We start from the raw sequence: 15,979 nt of genomic DNA on the forward strand, positions 1-15,979 counted from the left end.
GGATAATTATGACAACACTAAACAAAAGAGACCAGGTCAATAAGATTTTGTAAAACAGCCATGTCAAAAACTGGCCTGCAGGGGTCAATTGAGTGCGATCTACCCTATGATAATCAAAATCATCTTCAACCTGTCTGATTCCACGTTGCAAATCACAAAGCTATAAATAGGCTGTGAACAGGTGGAGTGTCATCACGCTAATTGTCGCAAAGACGTGAACCAAAGTGATTGTGGTGTTCATTTAAATGATAACAACTGCATATCCAGATCCAATTAGAGGGAAAAGAACAGAAGCAGTTCAGTTTGAATGCCACATTAAACCAAAATCGAACCCCAGAGAGCTGTGTGTTTATGAGTAATGATGAAAATGCAATGGTAAGGAGAATCTGGGTCCATCTGTGATTGTCGTAAGGATGTGTCCCACGGGCTGATGGGATAGAGGAGGGCATGAAACATCAGAGCACTGACAGGAGCTCTCTGGCGAATTTAGTGAGAGATGTGGGGGTGAGCCATCTGTTTAAAAGACCTAAAAGCAGCGAGATGGAGAAAGGGATGAGAGGCAATTACCTGAAGCATTAGGAGGGACAGGTGTCTCGTAGCTGCTCCACCCAGGAAAGAGTAATGAAGTGCTGATGAATGGAGAGCATGCAGAGACTAAATATTCACACTAAACGTACAGATTTGTGCTCTCTTCCCAAACAAAGCAGGAACCAAGTCATTCATGTCTCTGTTAAGATTAGGTGGGACAACACTTAAAATAGACACCAATGCTTACCACAATCCCTAAAATGGCCACAGACACATCCACAGTCCCACCAACTGCAAGGACACAAAGGATTGAGACTGTCCATTCCAATTAAAGGCACCCTGAGCTTGACAGGCCAGAGAGATATATTACTGCCCGAGGTGAAAGTTCAACGATGCATGCGCTATTGAAAGATTAAAAATGCTTTCTATATCCTTCAGCTCTAAAGCTTCAGAAGCATCCATCTCTCTTCATTTAAATGGAGATGGACGATTTGCATGTATGGCGCACTGACATTGAGCTGCCTACTTCAATATATTATAAAGCGTTGCTTGCCCTTAATGGAGAATCAATGACGGGACAAGCCCGTCACCTTCAAGTCGACGCAAACACAATTTACACATTGACATGTGGAGGGTGTGTGTGATTGATTCTGACTGCTTGAGGGTTTTAATATTGTTTTCTGTGTGCTCATTGACTCTCACTCACCGTCTTCCACATTATCCATTAAAGCTCACCGTCTGGCAAAGGCTTAATCTCGCTGTCTACGCCCCTCCCTTTGAGACTTTAAAATGCTCTCATCGTCTTGCCGCTCTTTTCTTTCCTGACCGAGGCATTGGAAATATCCAGACACACTTGCTGAGCTGTAGTTAACCAGAAATATTGGATTGGAAGCGTTTTAATGGCCGAACAAGTGCTTTGCAGCTGTAAATACTTCATGAAGTCCAATCAATTCATGCAACCGGAACAATCAATAACAAGGAAGTTGTATTCTCTTTAATTCTACTAATCTTTACAGCACTTTTTTCCCCACTAATAACTATTAAAACTATACTGATAATGAGGAAGAACCCATATCCAATATAAACGGTAGACATCAAGCTGAATTAGCACTAAGAAACAGAATTAACAATGAGCTTCTATCATGGAGGTCAGTGCATTGACTAAACTGTCATAGTGATATAAAGATCAGGGTTCAGTTGTTCTTAAAGACATCACGTTTTCTCCAATACTTGGATGACCATCAGAGCAAAGTCAGCATAATGGCGCTTACACACCAGAGAAAATTCTGACAGAGCATTCAACAGTTAGAAATGTGCCTTTTAAGGGTGTGGAAAAAGCTGGGATACTCTGACATCGAGCAGAAACACAATTTGTTTTCTCTTCTGCAAGGGGAGTATCATATGTGGGGATCCCAGACACCAAAGTTTGAAAACCCTGGGCTAGATGGTACTGTGAATAGTTATGAGATCTTTCCCACACAAGTCACCCCTAAATTACGTTAAAAGCTGATCATCAGTCACCTAAAACGAGTACTATTGAAATCCTTGGAAACATGCATAAACACACACACAAACCATATGGATAGTAACACAGATATGCAAGGGCACACACAGGCACGTTTGTGACCCGAGGTGTGTGATCAAATGTGCATGTGAATATTCAAAAGTGCAGTGAAGAAGATAAGACTAGAGGGAAGAAATCCACACAGGGCCGATTAAGCATAGCACACACTTTTATATTATCCCCAGCATTAAAGGATTGTGTGTGAGAGTGCTGTAAAGTAGTGGAACAAAGTTTATGCACAATAGCCTCACTTATGGGTTAATCTCCCATAAAAGTGCACACAACATTAATGTCATTCATCTTAAATATGATGGTGCAAAATGATTAATAGTCTTAGAAACCTCCGTGCTCAGCAAAACCACTGTTTCTCACCTTCCCAAAGTCCCTTACGTCAAAGAGATCGAAGGGATCAAACAGCTCGCTGTTCCTCAGGCCAAACTTATCATGGCACACTTTCAGGAATGTTCGGATGTTCTTCAGACACAGAAACTGGAAAAGAAGGAGACAAATAAAGAATGTCAGATTATTTTGGTAAGATTTTGATTTCAACCTGATTGTTTTTTGTTTTTTTAAAGAAATAAATACAAATGGAAAAAACATTTTGGAAAATAACTACAAACCTATGGAAATATTTCCATATTCAACAGCATTAAAACACTGTCACTTCACAGGCATGGAGAACTCTGACACCATCTCATTTCTGCAGCGTATGGAGCATATTTAATTTCCTGGTGCCTATTGACAGTCAGCTCATTTCCTTCTTCCTGTACCAGTGATTAAGCAAACAGTTATCACACACTGTGATTTGGATCCCCAGGCCAGGCTTGGCTTAGATAAGCCAATGAGCGTCTGACGGATCGCCTCTGGCATGATCTACCTCAGGCACTGTTCACTTATAAGCCTACAAACCTACCATTCCTTCTGCCCTTAGGGTCTCTAAAGCAAACCTTCTTTCCTGATCCTTCTTTCACTGCACAGTCATTACTGTTAGTAACACTGATGCCAGTATGACAACGCTGGCTCCTGCTCCTTATTTGTTGCAGAGAATTCATGCATAAACGTTCCTTGTAATGAGAATTTGTCTAATATAATTGACTTGAGCTGGGTGAAACCAATACAACCACACAAACAGGGACAAAACAATAACAACTTTGTCATTGTTTATTTCCACCCACCAAATGTCAATGAATCATGTCTCATGTTTAATTCATGTATTCGATATAATTCAATTATCTGCATGGGTTTGCATTTCTATGGAGACAGCGGTGGAAACAAACTCCTCAAATACTGGTAGCTTTGTTTGCAACAGTAACCTTAAAGCGAATAGTGCATTCCATACTAGCAATGATTCAGGATCGAAGGGGGCAGTAAACCAGAGATACTACAAGCATTCTACCATTATTCAGCAGGACCACAACCCCTATTGTGAACACACCACTAACAGCTCTGTTTCTCATGCAAAGCGGGACAGAGGAGGCCTATTTGTCACATTAAAGCCAGTACAATGGAGATAACCACCCTTAGAACACAAACCGGATTAAATTCTCACAGCCATGATGCCACTTGTAAAACTAGCCCTTAATGAGAGCTGTAAGACAACTCCAAGCGTGTCAGGATCAGCATTATGCTGGAAACACAAGAGGGTTGCTATGCATTGTACATGATGCACAAGAGAATACCAGTTCATTTATCAGAACAGATAAAGATGGTTAAGGATGACATCGAGATAAGGGACAAAGAGAATCACAAGACAAAAAGACCACAATAATCATACAAAAGACCTATTATTATATCAAATGTATCTAATATAGCATTATATAAAATATACATTTGCACTTTAGTTCAAAATTGCATTTTTGTTGATTAAAATCAGATGCAATTTTAGTTTAAATTCATTCATATAAAATTTATACAAATCCCAAAACACTGGAAACCACGTCTAAAAAAATGGCCACTGGGTAAAAGTGCCTAGCATGCACCACTAAAATAGCATACCCAACAAAAAATGTGGGAAGTTTATTGTTCTCATTTTGTATTCCCAGGTGGTACAGAAAATGTCCCCATATAAGACACGATACTACCCATTTTGGTGTGCAGTAACTTGCTTTTGGAGCAGACAGTGGTCTCTTAAAAGAGATGCTTCAGTAATTTCTCTCTCCTCCGTTTTTTTGCTCTCTGAGACCAGAAGTTCAGTCTGTTCTGAACCCACTAACCGTTAAAAACACACTCTGGTTTTTAATGTATGAATTTTCCACCCTGTTTGGCTACATCCAGCTCAGATGAACAGGCTACTGTTTCTTCATGCTAATCACGCCTTTCCTTAGTCTTTCAATTGCTTATGGGAAGTGCAAAGGTATCGCTTTTGGCAGTGCAGTGTCATAGCAGGGGTTTGAGCAAATCTAATGCTCAGAGTGCACCCCTCAACCCCAGGCTGTTTATGTGGCTGTTGCTCTCTTTGCATTAAGATTCTAGTGAGGACTAGTACATGGTAAGATCAGAGCACCACCTGTCTCATTCAGCACAAGCACTCAAATTCAGGTTTTTTCAATAAAAACCAAATAGGAAGAGGAAAGACAGCTCTTGGATAAACAGCTAGAGGAAGAAACCAGGTTACAAAGAGCTGTCATTCCCTAACACTCTCATCCCTGAGGAACGGGTACACACTCAGGGAATAAAGAATTACCCTCTCTGCCTTAGGTGCACCGCCCTCACAAGATGTGTCTTCAAAACTGCAAGAGCATCCACTAATAAACCAATAAATCAACAAAAATTAAACCTTTCATGAAGAGAAGAGAGGGATGAGCAGAAAATAAATCAAGATGGATAAAAGAAAGACAAGTTTAAAGGCAGATATGAAGTCCTAGGGGAAGATTGTTGTGTCTGAGAAGCAGAAAAAGAAAGTGAGACCGGGCCAAGGGAGTATCACTCCCCATAGGGGCATGAGGAGCACAGACCAATCCAGCCAATGATTCGCTTAAAAAAAAAATGAGTGAAGAAGTCAAAGAGTCAAACAATCTGTTAAGCAGTCAAGCGCTTTAAGCAGCGACTCAAAAAGACAGTCAGTCAGGAAGAAGGCAGGCACAGAAACAGACAGCAAGTCAGCAGGTGAAGCACTGGAGTGTAGTCAGACAGCCATCAGAGAATCTTCTGTATCTATGGTATGAATCGGCACAAGTCTTCAGAGAGCCGTGGAGAAAAAGGCATAAAAGATGTGAGAAATAGTCAAAACAACAAACCACATAAATGGCTGGATGGTTTTGAATAGATGGCACTGAGCACCGGCTAAGATGTTAAGGGGGTGGAATCCAGGTCCAAGGGCAGCAAAAATATCTTTAAAAGGAAACTGGCAAAGGGTCGATCCCGAGTCGAGTGGGGATGTGAGGGGGTGCCGCCCTCATTGACAGGCATGTCAGTGGCATTTTGTCAACCGCTCTGATCCTTTGTCTCGCTCAAAGAGAGGAAGCTCCCACTGGAGCATGGTGCCCAGGACAGGTCAAGACAGAGCAAGAGTGAGGGAATTAAAAGCAAAAAGAGTAAACACACAGGCAAACACACCTCTGAAGAGCTGATGAGGCTGTGGCTGATTAGCTCAAATCTCCTGCAGGATTTCCAGGGTCGCACAGATGTTAAAACCTCTCCGGAGAAAAACTTGACTTCGACTAATTGGAGAGACAGACACTAAATGAATAATGTATGCTGGTATGCAAATGATAATCTGATAGGATTATCCAAAAGGCCCAATTTATCACAGAAACCCCTGTGAAGTCGTGATCAAATCAAATACAGTGCACCTCACAGGAACCCCATCTGCTGTGTAAAACAATAAAAAAAAGCGCAGAAAACTGCGGAGTTGTCTTCAAAACACGAGAAGACTGCTTTCAAAAATGTTCTGCATAGATTACTTTTATACAAATATACATTTAAATTTGTGATAATGGTGAAAATCTAAACAAATAGCCACTTTTCAAGTCGGTCCAGTGAAAAGAGCCAGGAACCAGACCAATTCACACAAGTCCACTGAGAGGCATGTCCCTCGCCATGGCAGGCTTTCTGAAAAGATCCTCTTCCAGCTGAACCAGAGGAATCCTCCACAGAGGAACAAAGACTAGCTTCACACAGATAATGGAAAATGGCAAGCCCTTTACATTCAGAAACGTTCACAAAATAAATGGCCCGACCTGGCAAGATAAAGGGAACCGTGTATCAACATGTCCACTGTCAGGGCTCTGGTACAGCACTGTGTGAAGACAATGGGAGCTCATCAGTGCCCCAGAGCACTATCTGGACTCATCTGTCCAGATTCCCTTCAACTAAGTCAAGAGAATGAATGAATGCCTGACGGTCTGATCTGGTGGAAGATGGGGACACAAAAACAAAGGAAGTCAAAATCTTTTATTAATCACCATCTGACCTGATTTACCATTTCTGTTAAACCTCGATCCGAAATTCCAGAATCATAAATCCCTTTTCTTTTTTTAGTCTCTCAAGCATTTATAAAAAATGCATGCTTAAGCACCAGAGAGAGTGTTTTACTCCTGTTTCTGTTTGTTTTCTTATATACTAACGTTGTTGCCAGGATACACATTTTGCTGTCTGAGAAGCCTGTTTAAATCAGTTAAATTCTCACAATGTAGAAATACACTGATCACCCTCAGAGACTGTGAAACTAGGATGAAACTGTCACGCCAGAGGATCTCAACTCATTTTTTTATTACAAATTCAGCACTTTTGTTCTTTTCGGAGCATGAACATCTTACAGAACTTTAATTTGATCCCTGAATTGGAGAAAGGAGCAATGTTAAGAAGTAGACAGTGCTGCATAAACCCTGTACGATTTCAGGGCTGTCCACTTTCAAATAACTTGAGATTTATTACACCATAACATGCTCTATTCTGGGTACCCAGCAAATCACAGAGAGGTAGAGCTGTAGACACTGGGCAAAGGCCAACTGAGTAATCGGAGGATTAAGTAGCCGGCAAACACATCAGACACTAGGCTGATGAATGTGGAGAGAAGGGCTGCGGAGAATCACAGACTACAGCCGATCAATGGTGAGGTTATTTATGATGCCAGGGCGGGGAGCTGGGAGCCGCATCCATTTTCAACAGTCCATTTCTCTCTTTGGGCAGTGGTTCCTCATATCTGTGATTTAGACCCTGCTGTAGGTTCTCATTCTTCTTCCAGAAGACATCTCGAACACATCCTAAGAAGCTAGGCTCCATTTCTTGTGTTGTTTACTTGAGGAATGGATGCTTCGGTTTATACAAATGCAAAGTGACATTAGCATTGGACACGCTCATTTGAAATAATCGTATAAAGTAGCACGGCCAAACGTTTTTAACGGCGCAAGTGTTCTGTAAACATTATCTTGTACCTCCCTTGCTGTGCAGCCCGCTGCCTATTACACGTCTTAAAAATGCATAACCGAAGGGCACGCATAAAGAGAAAGCATCACTCCACCACATCTGTGCCATCAGCGACAGAAGCCTCTTTAGAAACAGCCAATCCAATTACAGCGGCAAAATAATTCTACAACCATGAAATGGTTTGAGTGGGCGTGTCAGGTTGATGGTAGCTAAAAATATGAGTTATCTTCAAATCTGCTGAAGTGTTTCAAGTTAAGAGAGCCATATGCATCAGACATTCAGCCAGTGGTCATTAGGCATGAAATCTGAGGCTGAGACTACCTTATAAGGCAATATTTACATCTTAAACGCCACACACAATAACCTGCATTGCAAAAAAAAATATTGCATTTCTAACAAGAAATGTACTGCAAGTATAACTGTAACTAGATTTTTTTTAACACAAATAAAAGCAGCAGTTCTGTGGAGCAATATGAGGAGTATTTGACACAGCTCATGTCTGGTTCGGAGAGCAGCTGCTGGCATAATTGCATAATTGTGAATTCACAAACGCTATGATTTAATTAAATAATTATATGCGATGAAGTTCTAATACAGTAAAGGCTCTTTAATTATTTACACGTGTGTATGTTAAGTACGTGCGTCACACAGCGGCTCCGTTCAGTAGTTCCACAGAAACTTATCACGTGAAGCGTCTCAAACTCCATCTCTGCATGTTGTTGTGAGTTTGGGTTTATTATAACGTTCATCTGGGAACGCAACGTGCACCATTTCATCAGATTTGTAAGGTAAATCATTTATAAATCTACACAAACACAGGAGAATACATCGAAATTTCAAAATAAAAGCTCAGACCCTCACTCTGAGTTACACGTTTTGATGTCCACATATTCATTTAATTACAGTGGCTATAGCATTTCTGTCCTAAAGAAATGGCCAAACATTAAAGATTAAGTGCACATTTGAATTAAATAGTGCTTGGTCAATATTAAACAAGGATTAGATCGCGCAGTAATGTGTAAAAATAATCATCAGGCCGTCGGCACCCCCTGCAGGCCTTTGTTGTTATGCGTAATGTACATTAGCTCTATTGTTTATAATACATTATGTATTTTAACAGTTTTGTTCAATAAAGCCATATGATTTCTTGCTTTTGATACTTTATTTGAACTAATTATTATTGCATCATTGCTATTATATATGTATTTTAAGTCATTTTAAATGCTATTGTTCACTTAGATCTATTTTTATTACCACAAAAAAAAAAAAAAGTATTATAATTACAGGGCCCTATGAAATCCGTTTTATTCGCTAATTCAGTTTTTTCCATTTTCATTTTTCTATACTCTGTTTTAATGGTCAAATTAAATTTTATTAATCAAAAAGCCTAACTAATTGAGTTTTACAGTTTTATCTGTACCAAATTGTTTTCCACTACTTTCTGGATTCAATTTTAATGGTTCCATTAAATTGTAATAATAAAAAAAAAAAATAATAATAATATTATTTATATATATATATATATATATATATATATATATATATATATATATATATATATATATATATATATATATATATATATATATATATATATATATATATATATATATATATATATAGATATATATATATAAAAAATAAAAAATTCAGAAATCCTGCACATTTACATTTTTCACCCAAATAAATTCTGGTAAATAATATTTCTGGTAAATACTCCTTTAAAATGTGTTTTTTGATTATAATTTTACTAGAACACGTGGATATGTTGTCATTCTCACACTATAATACTGAACTTTGATTTCAGTGATTTGGACTATGAGATGAACACTTGCTTCTTGCACTCTATGGTGCACTTTACTTTTGCTTTAAAAAGGATTTCATAGAAATTTAGATTTCATTCAAATATTCTTAAATAAAATTGTTGATTTTTTTGTGGGAAATTAATCGTTTAGATTAATCGATTAATTGTCGATAGATTTATCGAAATAAAAATAGTTGTTAGTGGCAGCCCTACTTCACACCCAGGCTAAGTCATCACTCAATCACCAGAGACAACATCTATACAACCTGACAAACAGCCTGTTTATAGATAAGACAAAACCAAAACGAGAGCCACAGATGTGAATATTTACCCAGACAAACAAAGTGAAAAACATACTAATTAATTTTGGATGAGAGACAATATTTTATTTTAATCATACAGAAATTGTTTACCCAAAAATTTAAATTATGTTGTTCCAAATCAACTTACTTTTTTATCTTTATGTATTAAAATATGATGCATTTTGCCAAATTTTACCTCATTTTTTAGTTGCTAACCTTCAGTTGCAGGGTTGGCCAATAAAACGATAATGGTAATTATCACAATATAATTTTCCTTGATAAAACGATAACATGAGATGATATTGTGTTTCCACGCCAAAAGTGGAACAAAACCACGCTACTCATTTGAACAGCACCACATGGACCGTTTATCCACTTAGCTCAAAGTTCAAATGGCAGCGCAGCGTGAACTCACTAGAGCAGATGCGTTTACACGCTGATAAGACTCTATCACTAAACAGCGCTGTGAGATCCAGTGTGAAGAGCTTGAATTCAGCGAACAACACACATGAGTGATTTAGACTAGTTCAAAGCCAGAAGAAACAGGAGAAACACTGTGTGCAACAATACAGTTAGAAGGCTTTTCAATCTACAAATCGCCATCATTTACCATGGATATACTGTAGTAACAACTGCACCATGGTATTGTGGCAGAAATGTGGGATATTCCTTGAATTTGACTATATTATTAATGTAGACATGTATTAAATGTATTAAAGGAGTAATGGAATATAATCACAGTATTTTTTGTGATGAGGCTATTAGGGTTGAGCCGATAGACGATGCCATCATCCAGCGCCGATGGCTGATAGACATCACGATTGAAACTGCTTTTGTTTTTTAGTGTCACTTTCACTTTCGAGATTTGGGATTGCACGTACTCTGTTTATACTATGGAGCGGCAGTACTTACTACACATTTTGGATGTTTGTCAGTGTTGCTCAGGATCAGCAAATCATTTACCATCGTCCTCAGTCATCTCTGTTTATGTTGTAAGTAAAATTTTATGTACTTTAATGTAACAGGCTACCTCTCGCAATGGTTATTTGTTTTATGTGCCTTTCTGAATACAGATTCATGCTACGGGCACCCCCACCCCCCCCCACGATTTTAAATTTATTGTGATAATTATCGATATCGTTAATAGTGATCTTTTTTTTGGCCATATCACCCAGCCCATTCTAAGGGGAATAAGTTCCCATTCATTTTTATTTCAAAAAGAGCAATTCTGACATTCGTCTAAATCATCTTTTGTGTTTCACAGTAAAGTTGTATAGGTTTGGACTGAGTAAATGCCAAGAAAAAAAAAAAAGAAAAAATTGGGAGACCTATTTTTTTAAATCTTTTGAAAATGAATCTCAGATTGTGTTTTAGGCAGGAATGCATAAAACACTGCATTTAAAACTGCAAAAAAATTATATTCCCAATTGTGAAGCAAAAGAGCCTAGAGGAAAGATTATCCTTATTATATACCTTCATAGAGATCCCAATGAATATTTCAATGCAAACTCCCAAATCTAGAACAGTCTGCCTATATCCTAAAACACTCATTTCAGCACGAATCCAGGCACATGTGTGGGCAGCTCAACTTTGTAGCACTTGCCTAAGTTCTTGGACGTTCTTTTCAGTACTGAGTCATCCTGGCTCATTCAGTGGACACCATTTTAAAAGTGCATGTGTGACCCATTTACATTTCATCTATAAGCCAATAACTAATTAGACAAAATAATATGTTTTATTATAAATATATTTTTAAATATTATAATATTTATAACTATAATTTATGATACAACATATTATTATCATTATTAGTATTATTATCTGCTTATTTAAATTAAAAAAATACATTACCCTTACTCAAAATACATGGTCCCAATATCCTGTTTAAGACACACTTCCTGTTTACACATGCAGTGGAATTTGGTTTGAGAGATTTTTGGCAGCAGCCACTGGAATTAACAGCAGGAGATAACAGCAGCAGAGGGAAAGACTTCACAATAGGCTGGGAGGCCCTGAGACACCTCTCAGCGGTGCAGGCTTATCTTCTCTCTACGTGAAAACAACAAACAATCTCTCCAAAAAGCTGCCAAAACAAAACCTATCGTCTCTCCTTCACTCATTTTCATTATGGCACAGTGTAATTTAATTAACTCCCGATAAATCTTTGACATATAACAAGCAAATCTGACGAGTCTGGACCAAAGCCACATGCTGCAGCTGACAGTGCTTGACGCTGGAAAGAAAACGAGTGTAGGAGAGAGAGAAGGCTTTGTCAGAGGGATATGGAAGAGAGGGGCATGAGCTAGCAGGATCAAAAAGGCGCTCCCTATTACTGATCTCACTTGAGAAAGGCAGGAGGTGGGGGAGAGAGTAGGGATCACAGTCTCGCTTTGGCTTCTGCTCACCGGATGCGTTCATGCTTTCATCAGAAGGCAGCAGATCCAGCCAGGGGCTGGGGAGGAGGATCAGAGCTGCAGCCACACATACAGACCCAGACAGAGAGCCTAGAGCCCGAGAGGAGAGTGTTTTGCTCTTCTAACACAGAAGCTCAATTAGGACAAGCAGCCAGACTAAAAGAGAATGTTTTAATGTGAAAGGCTGTGATGGTAGGGTTGGAAATGCTAATGAGTCGAAGCCCTTAGGAGACGTAATGTTAAACTGAAGTGCAAACCCTTTAGTTGCGATCCTACAACAGAGACGACAGATCGCATCACATATTGGATCCAATCAAATGACATACCTAAAATAGGTATCCCACCCTGAAAAAAAGGAAAACATGCAACATGGTATCAAAACACATGAACTCAAAGTGAGATGAGAGGAATATGGTAGGCTTGGTAAAGATCTTACGATGGTGTTGATCTTACGATGACTCTGAGGGCACATGCGTGCCGGGTAAGTCCAAGTCCAAGAGATTGTGCTTTGAAATGGTGCGTGTGAATTTATCTGCAATGAGCAGTCACACAGTCACTAGACGGACAGATCCGGCATCACATTGGCGTGCCTTTAAAAAAGAAAGAGGAAGGGCATGGGGAGGGAAGGAAGGAAAAAAAGTAAAAGATGTCACTCTAGATTTAGCCTAATTTCCAACATGCCCATTGATTTCAAAGCAGATGGTTAAAAAAAGAAGAGAGGAGGGGGAAAAAAGCTTTGCCTAAGCCAGAGTAAGCCAGAGCTGAGCGCCAAACAAGCAAACGCAAGCTTAAGATGAAAAGAGAGAAAAAAAAATGCCGAATGGATTTTAGTTCTGCTAATACAATTTAAAGCTAAATCATTTTATGATAACCACGAGCAAGGTTAAATTGTTACTGGTCAGTGGAGATTACGTGTTACCATAACAAGTCTGAGTACAGGGAATGGAGGTTCATGGGAGGTACCTCACAGGCCAGAAAGGAAAAGAAAGGCAAGAGTAAGAGGATGAGAGGGGAAAATAGTACAATACTGGCACACTTCAACCAGCCCAAACATGCCAAATGAGCTCCCTGGTACTATGAGATACGAGATAAAGAAGGAAATCTTATCCCACACATCCAATAATTCGTAACAGCAGACAGGTTTTCAACATCTGCTGAGAGTTTCCACTTTTATGTGTTGTGTCATCGCCCAAATTCAGCTCACTTTATGCCACAACTTGTGCATTTCAAGCCGCCTCTCAGGGATTGTTGGGAAAGATCCTAATGAGACAAAATGCTGAACAAAACAGCAAACAAGCCTTTCAAATTGTAGCCAATTTGAAGGGAGCAGTTCCCATTCTCAAGTCTGTTTCTTACACAGTGGGGTACTTAAAGGGTTAATTCATCCAAAAATGAAAAATCTGTCATCATTTAACCTCATGTTCATTCAAAACTGTGTGACTTTCTTTCTTCTGTGGAAGACAAAGCAGGACATTTGGCAGAATGTTCTGACAGTTTTTTAATACAATGAAAGCAAATGGAGAATGACACTATCAAGCTCCAAAAATTACATAACCAACAAAAGGGTATTATATTCAAATTCTTCTGAAGCTAAACAATAAAGAAAGGAGCAGACTAAAATTTAGGCAAGTTTTTATTTGCTAAAAATGTTCCCCTCACATAACTTCCATCTCATTCCCACTTTAGCCCATTCATATCTTGATATGTTCACAGCACCATTCTGGCAACATCATTCAATTTTGTGGAAGCTAATTCCACCAGTTCTGGTCGTGTGGTGATAAATAAAGATTCTATTATACTAAAATTCATCTGGAGTGACAAAAGAGTTGACTGTGCCAGTGATTCGCAAAGTAGGATAACAGTGTGTCCCTGTTCTGTCCTCTAGGGGCCAGGGAGCATGCCATTTATTCGGAACATAACTAGGAATGTAACACTATTTAAACATGTTTTATCTTGTACTCATAGCACGCTGGTGTGCAACCTAATGAAAGTTTTGCTCAATAGAAGAGAGAGCAAACTAAACTAAAGAGCGTATGAGAAAATTGCTCCATTTATTATCTCTTATCACTACTGCAGAATAATTCAAAGTACTGATCTTTAAATGTGCACATAAGTGCATGCCTGTGAGATGTTGCATATCCTATTCATATTTCCACCTACACTTTGAAATTTGAACAAAGAGGACATTAAGAATCCCAACAATCCACAGACCTCTTCCTATATTATTCCAGCCTGAACTTGTGGAAATTCTTCCAACAAAGCAAACACATGCCGCCGCCAATAAAATCACTGCATGGTGCAGCATTATCCAGAGTCTTGGATGATCTAATCTCGTATACCTCTATATCCATTTTCTTTGGGTCCCAGCGATTACTCACCCTTCAGGATTGACAATAAACTATGAAGAATTCACGCCCTGAGGTATTCCTATTGCAAGGAAACCCCATCCATTTAAGACCAAACAATATAGCTGACAGCAAATACAGTTTTGTTTCCCTTTAAATTATAAAACAAAACAAAAAAATAGGTTTCTCCCCCTGCCATCTAGCAAGTGAAAGGAACTGGAATCGCTCATCATATAATTGACCTGTTTTATTGCAGTGTATGTGGGAATGCCTCGGGAGAGCCTATAAATACTGTGGGCTGAGCTGGAAAACTCACCTCCACTGGTTTGCGGTCTTTCCTCTGAGGCGAAATATAAATACGAGCTGTGTGATATTTATCTGCATTTTGCATGACTCACAAAACATCTGATGATTTACCACGTGTCACTGTGGTAATAAGACACTTCTCACTGCCTCAACCAAACAAAGGGCGGTGATTTTTTATGGCTGTCCCCATCTGATGACATCATCCCAGTCTAAAATGGCACAAAACAAATTTTATCTATAGTCATGAAGGAATTTTTTTTAGCATTTTTATATCATTTATCTTTACACTGACACAATGAAAATGGTTGTACTTCCTACTCAGAACAAAATGTGCAGCGTTTTCATACTTTCCTTCGCTCCATGCCGGAGAAACGATAAGGTTGAAGACAAACCTCCCAAACTCTTAATCCAACAACCAATCCTCACCTTGCGCTGCTTACTCAAATCGCAACGCTATACACACTTGAAATGGGTCCGTATGGGACATGGCTAGGTGACAAGAGCATAGACAACCCCTCTGAAGTGTCCTGATATTTACAGGACATGAATAATACAGTGAGTGACTTTCAGCAAAGCTGTATACCATTTCAAAGGCTTTCCAAGTGACTTTTTGCTGGTCTGCATTTCAAAGAGACAGGAACAACAGCACAGGCTGTATTATATGGCAATTAATATAGAGAGATAATTATGTGGACTCAGATAGGGATAACAGCTGCAAGCAGAATGCCCATCAAACCATCCGTCTGACTGGCTGTACAATCAATCAATTCGTAGAGGTGCTGGATGTGAACATACACATAAATGCACTTCCAAGCTACTAAAAGAACATATTTCCTTCCATTAGAGAAAAACCTGCAATGACATTGATGTTATGGCCTTGCGTGGGATTGAATTATAAATATATTCTATGTGAACATTAGTAATTGTAATGATGCAGTAAAATTAGTTATTTAAATGACTGAACAACATGTTTTGCAAAGCCAGGACTAAATGAGATGCAAAAACATTTGCCTCACAGTCTGTGCAGTCAGCTAGGGTCAGAAATAATGTGGTTAGTAAAAATGCATGCAAGTATATAAAGACATAACTAACAAAAATAGATTAAATAACTAATTAATCTGACAAGTGGAAAACTTTCCTCTCAGTCCATTTATTACTCCTAGTGATCTGACTGATCACACAAAGGCACCCTACTGTTATATAACATATTAACCATCAAAAAAAAAAAAAAATGGGAAGAATGGGAAGGCTTCTATCATTAAATATTATTTCCCACCCATATCTATGCTTCCCATGAGCAGAGGGTGAAGATAATTGATGCAGTAGTCAGTTTTTGTTGGGTTTTTGGC

At 38.8% G+C, this 15,979-nt stretch overlaps 1 protein-coding gene across 1 annotated transcript in view; it reads right to left on the reverse strand.

The window, feature by feature from the left end:
• LOC306862061 (guanine nucleotide exchange factor VAV2-like) overlaps positions 1-15,979 on the reverse strand; it is a 185,682-nt gene that overhangs the window by 121,671 nt on the left and 48,032 nt on the right. The window contains exon 2 of the mRNA XM_079404661.1: positions 2,465-2,581. Coding sequence (XP_079260787.1) covers positions 2,465-2,581 — 117 coding nt within the window. The remainder of the gene's footprint in view (positions 1-2,464; positions 2,582-15,979) is intronic.

This window comes from Barbus barbus (assembly GCF_936440315.1).
Source record: "Barbus barbus genome assembly, chromosome: 43".
Lineage (NCBI taxonomy): Eukaryota > Metazoa > Chordata > Actinopteri > Cypriniformes > Cyprinidae > Barbus > Barbus barbus.